This window comes from Corvus cornix, chromosome 3, assembly GCF_000738735.6.
Source record: "Corvus cornix cornix isolate S_Up_H32 chromosome 3, ASM73873v5, whole genome shotgun sequence".
Lineage (NCBI taxonomy): Eukaryota > Metazoa > Chordata > Aves > Passeriformes > Corvidae > Corvus > Corvus cornix.
Window position 1 is genome coordinate 27,843,507 of NC_047056.1, and position 16,255 is coordinate 27,859,761.

The window sequence follows — 16,255 nt, forward strand, 5'->3', positions numbered from 1 at the left end:
GTAGAATTAGTTTCAGGTTATCTTTTCTACCTCTCCCAGAACAGACAATATTAAAAGCAGAGATCTATACTAACCCTGCAAATGTAAGCTGAAGTGGCTAGTTCTGTTATGTATCAGACTTGCTTTTAGTATGGAATATCAGTCATATCTGTAGGGGTGAGATTATTACATCATGTGTGTTTTCCAACATACAGGATGATAAGGGATATTAGCAGACATCCCAACTCTCCAGAAATCAAAACAGCATTCAAATAATTTCCAAATGACTGCTGCTATATAAAAATAGCAATTCTTCAGAATACCAGTACCAGATGTGGCTTACTAGTGCCATAAAATAAACTAAAAATATCCTATTTCTTTAGGACACAGAAGAAGGCCCGAAGACTTTATTTTTCTTTTGACATAGCATCTGTAACACAAGCGAGCATGTTAGGTACTCACATAACATACAGCTTTACACCTGGACATTTTATGATACAGAAGACATTGTTCCAGAAACTAAAGAAAAGAACGGAAAAGTGTTAATCCAGATGTTTGGTTACACAGAGGCTGGCACTTGGTAAAACCCAGCATTTTCAAAACTTGCAAAAGTAAACCTCAAGTAAGCAATGACTTAGCAGGAAGTTACCATGTCAATGCTTACAGGTTAGATTTCATTAACTACCTCGTCACAAACTGCAGTTACTCTCACACAGCTCTCATCACTGACTTTCAAGAACAAGTGTCTTTGAACAACATCAAAAGAAATCTACTTCGACATTTTATTCTAAGCATTGAAAATGGTGTTTGCTTCAAAGTGGGGTAAAATAAACCATTGTTCAAAACCACAGACCAACCCAGTATAAATCAGTAACACATAGATATATTGTAAGATTTCCTTTTTTTTAAAATACAACCAACTCCACACATTTTGAGTAACAGTCAGGTATGTTAAAATAACCAGTCAGACTTCATTCAAATGAATTAGACAATTTTTACTAAATGAAAAAACCTACATTTAAAATATGCATTTAAAACAAAATGGAATTAGAAAAGAGACTTAAATCCATTTTAAAGAACTTGCTCACTGTGTCAGAAATCAATATATCTCTTGCATTATATAATGTGCCAGTTCATAAAACGCAAGTTACCAGAATCCTCAATTTAACATTTTCAAAGACAATACTGAAGTCAAGAGTTTTACATCTACTGATGCACATTTAGAATGGTATAAATCTGCAGCCTTCCCCCAAAGAATCTTACAAATTTGACAGTATTCAGTAAAAGCTTTTGTAGTTGTGTCCAATAAGGATTGCATCCTAAAGCATCACAAACCTGTGCCTTTCATTTATCCTACTATATATTTTGTATCTTCTCTATACCTTGCCATTTGCCAATGTTAACTCTTTTAATAGAGGAGAGAACTGAAAAGAAATACTGCATAACTCTTGATCACATACAGAAATTATTGCTACTATAGTACACTACAAAGCAGAAGTCTATACAATAGTATATGAAATTTGATCATGAAAATCCAAATGATAGAATCTTCAGTGACATAAGCCTTACAGTAAGTTGGACATTCCTGTAGCATTTTCAGCTCACCACCCATCATCTAGCCTATTGTATGTTGATGAACAACCATTTAAACACACCCTCTTATGAAAAAGAATGTCAGCTTTCAAAGGCTTAGCAAATAAGGATCTTCATGTTCTGTGGAACTATGTAAGATGAATTTTGATACAGGTAGGAAGTTACCTGGAAGCTAAGCATGCCAAAGGTGTTTCATGCTAATAAAAACTAAAGCCAAGGTACGACTTAATCAAGTTACCAACTAATAGGCAATACCATTTTTGTCCTAAGTTAAATGAAGTGCCATCGCACAGTGTAACGTCAATAATTTAAAATAGTGTAGTGCACAAATTCATTGTGTGGCAGTTTAAGTTAAAAGGTCAGGACAGGTTTTTCTGTCTTGATGTATGTTGGCTGACCAGCTGTCCAGTCTGGGCATTTGGGACTCAGTTTGCCTTTCAATCACTACTTTACTATAAACTTTGCATTATAGTGGGGCACATGGCATTATGATGAAAAAACAGGGGATTAGGGGGAGGATAAGAGATCAATGGCTGTTCCAGAAAGCCCCTCCTCATACCAATTTCAAAAAGCCAGGAAATAAGACTAGATACCATATTTGCATCATTCTAGCTACAAAATAACCAAAGAAAAAGCAATCAAGCAACAATAAGACCACATTACACAAATGGAACATCATGCTCTCATCTGGTTTAACTATGACACCAAGTTTTAATTGGGATGTTGGTCAACTTTAAAAACCGTGGTAAATGTGAATATGTAGTTGCAATAGTTTTTTCCTAATTTTTTTTTCCTCTCTATGCTGGATATTAGAACTTGGAGCTATACTTGTTACAATACAGTGTCGCACATCTTTCTACTAGAAAAAATTAATAAAGATCCTTTACCCGTCTCTTTAAGTTAAACGTGTGACATCTTAAAGGGTGTCAAATGGCTGGATGGTTTTACAGTGCACACTTATTATATACTGTAATATGGAGTTTTGTCCTTGACAGATCTGATGGTGTTTTCTACATTATTTCCTTTCTTCACCTCTTCTTCGGTGGATTAGCTGTGCGAGGTGGAGTGACTGGACGCCCAGAATTCAGTCCACCATACTGGTACTTGGCTTTCTTTTCAGATGGTTTCAATATCTTAGAGAAAATAAAGAAGTTCCTTTGAGTCAGCAACAAGTAAGAACATTTCAAATACTGTTAAGCCCACATGAAACCTTGTTCAGTAGGAACAAGAGGGGTGAGGATAGTGGGGGAGAGGAAATCACATCGCAATCCTGCAAATTTCTTACTTCTACATGCAACAGTAATACTAACTCTAAATTCTTCTAGTGCTAGCACTATGTTGAGGTGGGAAGGGGAAAGAAAAGGGGCTGAAAACACATCCAGGAAGGAACTAAAATCTGAACAAAGCAGCCATACTAGAAGGCTCCCTATAATCCATTAGTTTGCATAACTGTGTACTCTGATCACTAGGTATGACAAAAAAAATAACCCAATTAAATATTAAACTTTGAAATGAGCATTTGAATAGAATTAATAACTTAATATGCAGTAGTTTGGAAAACATCAAATCCCAGTTTTCTGGAGAACAGTTGGTTTGCAGTTCCAGTTGTTCACAAATGCCAGCCTCCTGTGCAGTCCTTGCTGTAACCTAAGAATATTGCTCCATGCTAACCATCAGCACATCAACAAGCGCACTAACTCGGTCCATACAGCCCGCCACCTACAGTCATACTTAATGCCCACATATACCATACCTGGAAGGAACACATCAGAGTTTCATCCACACTCATCATGCCCCCTGCATTGTCAAACTCTCCACAATAATTTGGAGCTGAGAATAGGGTGACCAACTGCCGTTTAGCAAAGAATTCGTATCCATCTTCAACCACCTGTCAACACCAGAGTAAACAATATGGCTTACATAAGCAAAGTAATTTTGAAGAAAAAAAAAGAATCTTGAGGAAAACTGGACTTTATATTAGAAGATGCAGGAACTCATCAAAAAGCTGATTTATGTCTTGACTTTCAGACAGGACAAATTCACTCATTTTGTCTTACCTGACATTGAATGCCAGACCAGGTAACATACCCATGCCCATATCTGACACTTCAAATGTTAAACACACATCAGCTTGACTGTTCAGTATTTTCATAGTTGAAGTCCAATTATGCACTGCCAGTGTAAGGATTCCCAGCATTTTATGCTTTATACACAGAATGTGGATGTTTGACCTAATTAGTTTGGAGCACACAAGATTTGGATATCACCTTCACTGCAACTTGTAACAATTAAGTTTTGCTTACATTGGTTTTGATTACACACAACCTCAAGTGTAGGTGATTTTAGAGCATCGAAATTATTTTTAAAAAGAGTGATTCTGCCGTATCTTCCCTAAGAGCACAATGCAGCTTTAAAATAATGCAAGTAGTACGACCCATCAACTAAGGATGTTCCTTCTTTCCCAAAATAAAAGCTTCATGTTACAATGTAATAAAACTAGTGCACCCAACTGCTTACTTTGGTGCAATCATCATGATCTTTTATAAGACATCAACCTTCTTTTATAAATAACTGAATCGACTACATGAATATAGGAAATTGGCAGCAATCTTAATCAGCAATTAAGAAATCCAGTCAGCATATGGAATGAATACTACATCTTCTCTAATGTTTTAGCAGTAAAATTACTAAGATAAATATTTAAGTGTTCTAATAGTGTACCCAAGCCTAACAGTGACACAGAATAAAGAGCCTATTTTTGTTTCACAGCAGGGGAAAGCTTCTAAAATTGACTAAATAATGGAACTGAAATGTTATACAGGAAATTGAAACCTGATGTCCACCTAACTAGCACTCTTGCTTAAAGTAACCTAATAAAAAAAGTGTACTAAAGATTGACAATGCAAAAACAGCCTGACTGAAACGTGCAGAAAGAAAAACAATCCATGCCAAAGTACTCCAGATGGCTGAACCAAAATACAGGCAACAGTAGAAGTTTTTATGTACAGAATTGTTTGTAGAGAGTCAAAATGCATTTAATATTTCAATGAAGCGAAGCAGAGGTAGTTTAAGCCAGAACTACCAGGGAACTGTCTACTGCTGAAACTGAAAAACTCAAACTTCAGTGTAAATCTCAAATTCAAGTCACTCTGCCTCTTTAGAGCCTGGCGACTTTACCTCTGATGTTCACATACATCCGTCTAACATTCAACAGTACAGAAGGAAGAGATCAGTTGAGAAATCCAGCATTAGTATTCTACTCCACTGACATTAGACACACAGTTCAACGTGAGCCAACAGAAGGACACAGCCTTTACAGACCCTGTATCAGGAAGACCTTTTTTCTCTAGAAATAACACAGTGCAAATTAAGTTTCAAATATATACTACTGATAAGGAGCAGGAGAGGTTTTAAGAAGCAACAGCAGCAAAATTCATACCTGATGAGCTCGACAGATCAAATCCAGATCATGACGATTCAGAAATTTACTGACCACATCAGCACCAAAAGTGAAAGAGACCCCACGATCATTTTCACCCCAACCTTGCACATCTTTGTCTGGGTCAGACCACAGCAGGTCACAGAGCAAACCTTTGAAAGATAGCACAAGTGAAGATGCCAGTCTTAGGAGATATTTTATGATGTAAACCAGTTCTATTGTAATTACCAGAGTAACTCTCCTAAAGAAAATAAGCCTTAACAATAAATGCAGCAATATTTAAACTGCAACTCAAATAAAGAGTACAGTCTGTGTCAATTTGGAGTTTTCCCCCTCACCACTGAAAATGCCTTTAGATGAAAAAAGTCAGAGCCAAACAGTTCTCTGAAATAATTTTTTTTTTTAATAGTCAGTGTGTTTACAGTGAACATTTGAGGAGTTTAAAAATACTGAAGTGCTTGTGTATTAAAAGGCAACCATCAATTTCACAGCTCACCAAGAAAGCTTAGTGTGAAAGCTGCGGCAAATTTAAAAGTCCTATGCAAGGCCAATCAAATGCAGCAAGTAAATTTGTACCATTACATTTATGAACATGGAACAGCTTTGATTCTTACCTTTCCTACCATTCAGGAGGAACCCTAGATGACTAAAACAAAATGTAACACAGCAAAACACTGATATATTGCTTCAGGTAGCGCTGTCAATTTGCTTGGACCCCTGTTGACTTTTTCAAAAAGCCTCGTGACAGCCAGTCTGGAATTTAAACTAGAACAATAAGCCTCTCTGGCATTTTAGCACTGGTCAAGATATTTTTTTTTGCTGCCAACAAAAGGTCAGCTAACTCTGGAGTTAACACTGGCTATTTAAAAAGATTTCTCTAGATCAACTGCAATGCCTTTGCACATATAGAACTTTCTATGAATTTTCACATAAGAAAGAACCAGGCCAATCCAACCACAACACAAACAAACCCCCAAACGTTTGAAAGGCATTTCATAGCTTTCCATGAAATTGTACTTTCTTTACCTGTGATGACCCATAGGTATTTAAGTACTTAACAGCATTGTTTCACAATCTCCTTCATCTGACATTCAGAAGTTTGATTTACATTTACATCTGGTTACTTGCTAAGCAAAATATTGAAGACGTTATTTCTTAAATAACAGATCCTTCAAGCTGTAATCAAGCAAACCAATGTCTGAAACGTATTGTGCAACTAGACCATTTCATATTTACATATGTTTATCAAATGGTCTTTGGCGCCAGACACAGCTCCTCGCTAACAACAGGCTAAGATTTTATTTGTTTTTAGAAGACAAAGAACAGAACAAGTACAACTGCATTTTAGGCAACATTTCTATCTAGAAATAAACTACTGAATACAGACAGTACATGACACAAACTTAACTTTACTGAAATGTAGTTCTGTATTGAGTAACTTGTTTTTCAAAACAATAGTTGCACTGCAATCCCTAATGGTTTCTTACCATGAATTTCCAGCAAGTGACAGAAGCTGCTTGTCTCAGCTGCTTAGCAAGTGCTTCCTCTTCTATCCTCTCCCCAAAATCAAATCATCTTTAGGGTCATACATAACAATACGCAAATCTGTCCTAAGAGATCTTTAAACTGCATTTGAAGTTGAAAAGGCTTTTTTCATCAGGCTAGAAGAAGCCATCATAATGATCTAATCCTGGCACAGCCACATGAACACCTACCAAAACTTCTGTATCAACACAAACATTCCCTGAGTGACACTCCTTCACAAAGGGATAGCTTTGAAGGGCTTGAAACGGAAGTTAGACTACTTCAGTTTATTTTTCATTTTCCATGAGATTTACTTCCATTATGTAAAACTGGTTTCCTTAAATAAAGGATGAAGACCTTTGTCACTGTAGCATAGCACACATGCCTCTGATGGGACATTTCATTTTCACTCTGACAATACACACACAGCTATTGCTTCTGAAAGCAAAATTAACACAACAAAACACTACACAAAACAAGAGCCTTTAAAAGAAAAAAAATCTCTATACCTATTTTTAGGAGGTACTAAGAAGAGAGATGATTTTAGTGGAGTGTCCATGGAAACAAGAACTACATTCTGTAAGGGCATTCCTGAAGTGGGGGTGGCTCAAGCAGTATTATTCGCCTGCTGAATAGAACCATCTTTTCTGGTAACGCTGATCTATGCAAAGATTGGCTTGCTTGTACTGACATTTATTTGGTTATGCATTGAGTGAATAAGTAGCATAAAAGGACAAGCAGTGTAGTAATTTATACTCCCAAAACAACCATTCACCAGTCTACAATGCTTCTCACTGTCAGGACTGTATATACTGGCTTGCACAGAAGTGGTGTTGTTTAAGGGACAGTAGATATATTAACATTAGTCCCTGAGTTACTACCATGCATCAATATTAAGGAACATTATAGGAAACAGAATTCTTCTACTACAAAGTTTAACTGTAATTGTAACTTATGTTTAAAAAAAGATTTAGATCTTGTATCTCCCTCTGAAAGTTAATTTCAGACCACTGTTGAAATCATCACTTTAAAAACTATCCCATTGTACTGCTCAATAGTCTTCTCAATCCACTAGTAAAAAATCTGTAATAAATGAGACACTGAGCAAGATTGATTAAACCATTCAAAAGAACATTGCACAGAAACCACTAGCAATTTGCACCCAACATTTATAAACAGAACAACAACCTATCAGAAGAAAATTTCACAACTAATACATTGATAGATGCAATTGAAATCCCAACTGCAGTGAAGTAAGAGCTGTACTTCTCAAAATTAAAGAGGAAGGAGACAAATAAAGAGAATCCCAGATACTTCAACACTCAGGAAGCTTTGAACAGTTATGTTATTGGATAGAGTAAAAGATTTGTGTGTGCCCAGCCAAGGCAAGGGGACTAGCTATTCAGTTTCCTATATCTTTCATTAGATTTCTAAGATGTTTTTAGGGAAACTTGTGAATAATGTATCCAAACTTGAAAAACATACCCTACTCTGTTATGACAAACAACAACACCACATACAACAGCTTTGAACATATCCAACAACATAGCCATCATGAGGAACAAGACTCACACCCTACACAGGCACCAAGGAATACTGTACTATGAACAGAGGCTGTGTTAAGTCACTACATTGCTTGCACAGAAATTGATCAAACCTGTTTCACCATTAAGACCTATTTACAGTAAATTCCATGTCACTCACCTGTGTCAGGAACATCTGTAGGTCTCATAATTCTCCGGATCTGCTCCATTGACTGGAGATCTGGAGACAGTCCTGTAAAAGTACAAGAAAACAAGTGACTCATATACACATTTTACCTGTGGAAAGGGTTCCAGAGAACACAAGGTTTGAGGTTCAAAGGCACACTGCATCCATTGTTTCCACTGCAACATAAACAAAAGGCAGTTTGCTATAAGACAATTACGTTGCTGAATAGAGGGACAGAGAATAACGCAAGTGAAATTAGCAAGGGGTTCTAATTACCATCCTTTTAGCCATGGAAGTTGTCATCTACTGTAGCTCAGCTGCTTAAGTCAATTATAAAATCACAGTACTTTGATTACTCAAAAAAAAAAAAAAATCACTTAGTACAGACACAGCTATCTTTCTACAGTTTAGCCATTAACATGCAATTACAACTAATTGCAACTAAAGCACGGAATTCCAAAGCCACCCTTTGAAGAGTTTACACACCCTAAAGCTCCTCTGCTTGGGGCATACAGGCATAAAAGAGAGCCTACTAAATGCCCTAGCATCTTAACATGTCCTTAAATAAGGGTCGTAGGTGTCTTAAATGACTTAGGCCAAGGTATCTAATTAAGAAAGCTGCAAATTTGAAAATAGAACATGAAGACCTAATTTGTGATGAAACATATTTCATGTTAACAAACCATATCCATTTGACTCAGTCCAGAACTCTGAACAGGACAGAAGAAAGTTGTCATTGGAAAGGGGTCACCATGTAAAATAATTTCAGCTAGTTTGCACAGTGGCAATGTGTATGTTACAAGAACAATGATATCTGACAGGAACCAAAGCATTTGATACAGACTTGAGGAACTTTTCTTCAAGCATGAAGATTTTAGATTATTTTTGTTGAAGCAGTCTTATGGTAAAAGCCTTCTATCATCATCAGCTTGCTAAAGCTGTCTATGCTATTACCTTGAGGTTGCAAGGACAGCAGAAATCTGACAGTGAACTACTTAAAGGGAGTATTAGTCAAGTCTATAAACACAGCAATACAGGAATAATAACGTAAATTCAAGTAGACAAACAGCTTTTAAACTGTACTGAATGTATCACTTCCCCTTCCCCAGATCTGATCTATTTGCACACACATTACATTAGCACTCAGCACCATACCCAGAGATTGTAAGGGGCAGTCTCAGTGAAATAAGCACAACTAGTTTGTGACTTTCTATGACGTTACAGCTCTCAGCATTTCAGGTTGCACCCAAAATACATCTTTAATCCCTGGAAGTGTTCAAGGCCAGGCTGGATGGAACTGAGCTTCCTGGTCTAGGGGAAGGTTCCTTGCCCACAGCAGGGTCATTGGAACTAGGTGATTTTTAAGGTGCCTTCCAACTCAAAGCACTCTATGATTCTTTAAAAGCAAATGTTATTACAAACCATGTCTCAGCCCTGTGGCTGTTGATTTTTGTGCTATTTTACACTATTGTAAAATAACAAAACCCTAGAGAATTGCCTGCAGGTTTGCAGACTTCTTTGCAACCATTTCTTTTCCCAAGTATTTTCCTAACTCCCCCTGCACAAAAAGAAATGGCTAATGTCCCAAATTCATACCTACAGAGAAAAGTCCTACATGATCATTGTTAAATGAACGATATAAGAATGCAAACACAAGCTAAAGCTCACTCTAAAGCTGCTGCCACTACAGTGATTGCTGTAAACCTACAGCGTACTAAAAGTATACTATTAAGTTGTTTTGTCACAACAGCTAAGCACAGAATAAGTATCTTTCAGTATACTTAGTACCCTATCTTTTTGAAGCATAAGACCACCTCTCCCCTAAGGGAAAACAGAAAAAATTGTCATTACTCCTGGCAGACTCATCAAATTTGATTTTAACTACTCTGACTGGGCAGAATTGGTAAAGTAAGTGCGATGGGTACTGACTTTATTGTGTAATCTTTGTATGTAAATCAAGTAGAGTTAAACATCAACATCCATTTCATTGTCATTAATGCCACAAGAAAAACAAAATTCCAGAGCCTGAAAATACTACATAAATGCAGTATTTTACTGTACAAACACAACTCCCATCTCAGAGCTTAAATCCAATGTGGTAAGACCAATGTATTCCATCAATATGACACTACAATATGGACTTCATTTATAGAAACTTGAAACTAATCATGTAAGTTCTCTAAAGATCAGAGCTAGAGAGTGGTGTCATAGATAAGAGGACCAAAGCTGTACAAAATACAATGCAGAGAAAAAAGGAAGTCAGGAATGGTTATGGAATAAGCTTTAATGAAGTGAGATAAAGAGTAAAGTCAGAAGTTAGTTGAGAGGACAGCCTTAAAAAAAGGACAAATTATGAGATGTATGAGGAACATGGGAAGAGAGGGAGGTGATGGAAAAGATACGATGAAAGATCTTTTCAGTAGCATGAACTTTTAGAGACAGGGATAGCAAGAGTGGTTTGAGTTATACTGTAAAATGGATAACTCAAAACAGATGCCCAGAAAAGTTTAGGTAAAAGAGATGACTCAGGATATGAAGCTATTGTAGATAGCCTACTACTAGGGGTTGAAGTTAGGTGCCTTTTGTTTTACTATGTTATGCGGTTTTGCAAAGTTTTATTATATCCCAGAGGACAATATTTTTAAAATAAACTATGCAAAAATGCGCAATATAGTAAAAAAGGCACCTACCTTATATCTACATGCTAGCTTCAACCTCCAGCAGAGTTGAATGGTTTGTGTTGCTGCCTCAGTGTCTATTAGAGTAGTAACATCATGAAAAGGCGTTGACAGTCCATTACTTCATTGGATCTGGAATGCAGTTTGGATAGGACTGGAGAAGAGTGGAAAAAGGGCAAAACTTATTTCTGTGCTGAAGGTCCACTTCCATTTATTAGGAGCACACAGCACATTAGTAACCTTTTCACTTTACTTCACAGCTGCAGATCAGTTGACTGACAATAATTTCAGTTACAGACTAAGCCCGTACAAGTTTAAGGGGCAATTAGCAATGAGTAAGGAAGTAAATACTGCTTTTTCCTAAGAGGATCCTTAAAGCATACTACGCACAAAATAACCTCTTCTTTAGTCAATTAGGAAAACTTAATTCCCACCCCCCCAATTACAATGAAACTTTAAATCTTTTTTCTTGAAAAATAGCTCTCGAGGCTTCTTTCTCATAGTGCAGGTCTCAAAATGCATACACACAAAACTACCAGTTTTGTCATAGCATTCTGCTCAACCTGCTAAGCTGCTTTGATTATCTTCCACCTAAACTTAAATGTTTGCCTGAAACACTACAGTATTTTGTTGCTATTCCTTCACTGTTTTCCAAAAAACCCCCCAAAATTCAAAAACATATGTTGATAGTAAAACAGTAATTCTTTTACACGCTGGTTTGGAGGCAAATTTATTACATGGGTTTTTAGCCACTGATACTTGTCTACCTAGGTGCAGAAGTGACTTTATATCTCATTCTTAAAACTATGAGATCTAGTCTTTAAGATAGGTATCAGTTCTCAAAAAAAACCCACCACCACACTGCTTGAGAACTAGATTAAAAGATGAGCTGTAAAAAAAAGAAGTATTTTAACATGTCAATGCTACCCAGAGGCTGGCAGACCGAACTGTATTACTGCATTAATTATGTTTTTACAGGGACTTAACATCTCAGAGCATATTATGTGTACAACTCCGTTAGCTTTCTCTAGCAGGCATTAAAGGCAGAAGCTTTCAATACAAGATGCAAGAATACTCCAGATCATTTTTAAAGCACATTCCATACAGGCATATCTTGCATTGATACCTGTAATTAATAAAGGCAGGATGGCAGCCATCAACAGAACCTCATGAAGTCTGGAAGAGTCTGCTGAGGAAATCTGGGGCAAACACTGTTTCTAATTCCAAAGGGAGGTGTTCAAACTAGATGTTTCTGCAGTGCTTTCATTTCCACTAATTTCCATTTCACTGGCAACACAGGTGTGACACCTACCAAACCATTTCTAGATCACTCAGTGCAAGGCTTATTAATGGAGGCAGTTGCAAATGCAGCTGCAAAATGGCAGGATGGCTCCTACTACAAGTAATTTCAAATTCTTGACAACTGTTTGACACTGCAAGCTTCTGAAAACCAGTTAAGCATCACTGCCTGTAAAATCATGGGGAGGCCTGTTCTACAAAGAAGAGAGCCCAAGTAAGTTCCAGTATTCAGACAAGTCACAGCCCTCAGTCAGATCAACACCAAACACTTTTTTCAGTACAAGAACAGAGCAGCACTGGGACAGGTACCCATGGAATGCAGACTGTCTAGCAGCAAAGGCTTTATGGAGTCCATGCAAGCCATGTCCATTCCAATGTTAACAAATGTCTTGCTTCAGGCTGCAGGCTTGACTGTGTAACCTCAGAGGTCCCCTCCATGAAAGTGTTGTGAAAACAGGCCAAAAGTATAGACCCAAAAGTAGAGAGCCAAGGTTACTTGTGAAAGCCATTCTTCACTGCTGGGGATGCTAGTGTTAGCTAAGGCTGCACTGATATACAGTAACAGCTCACGTGGCAAATTAGGCAATAATTCTAGCATTAAGTATCCTTCAGAGAGATACACTGAGGGAATACTTACAGATGCACTTCCCCTCAGGCACAAGAGGGCCACGTGTATCATTAAGAATGACACCTGTCTACTGACAAGCACACAGAAAAGCGTGACCTTTACAGACAATACAAGGTTAAATATCTCCAGCTAAATATCAGGTATGCACAGCCACACTCCATTTTTGTATAGCATTAACCCAAAATCAGTTGAGACACAGCCTTTAAAAGAAGCCATTAGCTTACCTCCATGACAACAGAAGATCTTCTCATCCACAATGGCTGCAATAGGCAGACAGTTAAAACAGTCTGTGAAGGTCTTCCACAGCTTAATGTTAAACCTCCGCTTGCCTACGAGAACAGTGTGTGACATTAGGAAGAGAAAGCTGTTTTTTTAAAGCCAACCTGTAATACATATCACAGCCTGAACAAAAATGTTAGCAAACTGTCTTCATAGGGTTTTATTTCTGTTAGCATACTTAGGTCTCAATCTCTTACAACAGCATTTCAAGGACAGTAGAAGAAAAAACAGTAATGCTCCAGAGTGACTTTAACCTTGGCTGGAAAGTATTTTTAGAAAGTTTCAAAGCAGGTTCACAGAATATTGAAACTCTTGCAATACAAGAGTCACTACTACAAGTGTTTCCAAAACACAGTATTAGTCTGTTACAGTCTTTCAAAAATAGTATTTTTCTTACATTCATCATAAAATCCATAGATTCGATTGATGCTCGCACACTCATGATTTCCTCTTAGGAGAAAGAAGTTTTCCGGGTACTTGATTTTATATGCCAGTAATAGGCAAATCGTTTCCAGAGACTGTTTGCCTCTGTCTACATAATCTCCAAGGAAAAGATAATTAGCTTCTGGTGGGAATCCTCCATATTCAAATAATCGAAGCAAGTCTGTATACTGACCATGGATATCACCTGAATAAAAACAAAATGTTTACTGAAGATTAGTGCAACAACATAAAGACTTACACAAGTCAAGAACTTAAGCCAGCTAGTTAAGTTTTTATTCAGTGAACAGTGATCTTAAAAAAGGCACTAATATTACCTTCAAAAAGTGGCAATATGCATCACAAAGGTAAGAACCATGCTAGCATTAAAAAGCTGAAGTACTCACAGGATATAAATAACTTGCCATATCTGCAGAACTGCTATGTCAGGTATGAAGTCAATCTGAAACCCAAAAGCTACAGAAGTCTTTACAATAAAGCATAAGCTTTCTAACCAAGCCTTAACTTGTATAAATTAAAACAAAGTTAGAAAAAAACCCTCTAATTGAACAGGTATATGACCAGGAAGCCACTGTATCAGGAAAAAGTCACATTATTTTCTGCAAAAACAGATCAGAAAGAATTCAAACAGACTGGAGAGAAACTGAACATTGTGATGGCAAAGCACACTTACTTCAAAGGTCAATTCCCATAACAGTGCTGTACTAAGAATCCCATCCCCCAGCATTTAGGCTAAATCTTCCTTTGACGCACATAACAAGCAATACAGAGACTCAAAGACTGCCATCCCTTACAAGGTACTCAACCCTACAGCTTGTTCTTAGGAAAAATACCTGTCATGCTACTCTTCACACTTCCAGCTTTAAAATTAACTAGGCTTTCTACAGAACAGCTCTGTGTGGCAATTATACCACCACAGTGTATCACATCACAGCAGCCAAAGCTAAACTATCCATGAGCTGTCCCCACGGGTGAAGATGCAAAAGTGGCTCTACAGTAACTTGCAGCACACATGCAGCATATTCCAGCTGACTGGAAAACTCATTACCAGAGTGACTGGATGCAAAACAGATATGCCAAAAGCCTTCAGTACAAGCTGTATGCTATTTAGATTCAGTACCTCCTGGTACTGTACACTAAGCACTACATAAATGTATTTTCACTATTGCTGCTAGTTCAGTGGCAAAATCTTGACTTTGCTCACCAGAGTTATTTTCCAGTAGAGCACGAGCTACTATGGCCTCAAAAGAGGAAAAAGAACAACCCACACAACTTTTTTCACCCTAAAAAAAAAAAAAAAAAAAAAAAAGGTTCCCAAACCTGTATGCTCCCTGGTTCAATTCTTAAAAGCATACAGTGGTAAGAAGAATACATGCTATATTACATTCCTTTAAGCTTTCCATGAAAAATGCAGCACTTCTTCCTTTAGGCAGCACTCTTCCATAACTATTTCTCACTCGGGGAGAAGAATCACTTTCCAATTTTCTTCTAATGAAGGTGATCAATATCTACTACTCAATTTCAGACAACTTGAAGCTTCACTGTCTAAAATCTTTTTCAAACATATGTTGCAACAAGAATGATTCGTATTCTAATTGATATTTAGAAGTCTCCAGGTCACAGCCTGACAAAACCAGAAGACTCCTCAACGAATCATTTCTATGCTGAGTCTAGGGTTCCAGAACCATGTTATCAAATCCCCAGACTCCAGCACTAACAGAATTAACTACCAAGTAAACACACTACAGAAAATACTATCATTGTGTTGTCTATAACTACTTTCAGTTACACACGTGCACCAAAGGGACAAATGCACTTAATGGGTAAAAACATTTTACAGAAACGATTTTATAAAGGGACCAAGGCATTTACCATTCCATTCAAGGCACTTAGCATTTTAAGATACAGCTTCGTGTGAGCAGAAGTTGAAGTCTGCCAGATATAAAGACTTATGTTAAAAACCACATCTATTTTAAAATGGACATTTACATAAGAGCACCTTTCATCTTACATTAAAACACAGCCAATTGAAGATGTAGAGCTTATTTTGAACTGACTTGATTGTAAGACAAGACAATCCTATAATGGTTCCTCAGGCATTGCCTGAACACACTAAAATAATAGTTCAAAGCAGTACCAGCTGCATCTTTTGCTTTTGGTGAAAGCAATCATCTTTCTTTCACTTTTATCGAAATGCAGCTTTGACAATTGTTCTAATATTAAATTTAGATGCACCTGACACTTCCTGGTGCTTTCACTGTGTTTGGAATCCGATTTAAAGATAAAAAATGCCCTATTTAACTGTGCATTGGCTACCCTATTATTGCACACCTAACAATGCTTTCAATTGCCTCCATTTAAGCAGATGAGGAAAAGCTAACTTTGAAGTAGGCCGACTATTCTTTGCAGACCTTGACTTATGTACAATCTACCTGAGTTTCCATGTTTTCTTCATCTAGGAATACAATAAGACTATACTACAGTGAAAAGTCTAAAGAAAACACAATGTGATAAAGCTGCACTTTACCTTCAACTTTATGTCATTAGGCTAGCTGGGCTGGTTTTTCCTCCCCACCCTACCAAGCAATTAGTCATTTAAAAATGACTTTGCCATTAGTGGTTTGTTTGTGGGTTTGGCTGTTTTATTTTGGGTTTTGGTTTTTTTAATTGGTAATATCCTCTCTT

General features: G+C 37.2%; 1 protein-coding gene across 1 annotated transcript in view; it reads right to left on the minus strand.

Moving 5' to 3' along the window:
• Positions 1–353: 353 nt before the first annotated feature.
• PPP1CB (protein phosphatase 1 catalytic subunit beta) overlaps positions 354–16,255 on the minus strand; it is a 31,028-nt gene continuing 15,126 nt past the window's right edge. Inside the window, exons 3-8 of the mRNA XM_039568941.1 lie at positions 13,527–13,757; positions 13,075–13,179; positions 8,240–8,311; positions 5,012–5,163; positions 3,326–3,460; positions 354–2,705 (exon numbers count right to left, since the gene is read on the minus strand). Coding sequence (XP_039424875.1) covers positions 2,601–2,705; positions 3,326–3,460; positions 5,012–5,163; positions 8,240–8,311; positions 13,075–13,179; positions 13,527–13,757 — 800 coding nt within the window. The 3' untranslated portion in view covers positions 354–2,600. The remainder of the gene's footprint in view (positions 2,706–3,325; positions 3,461–5,011; positions 5,164–8,239; positions 8,312–13,074; positions 13,180–13,526; positions 13,758–16,255) is intronic.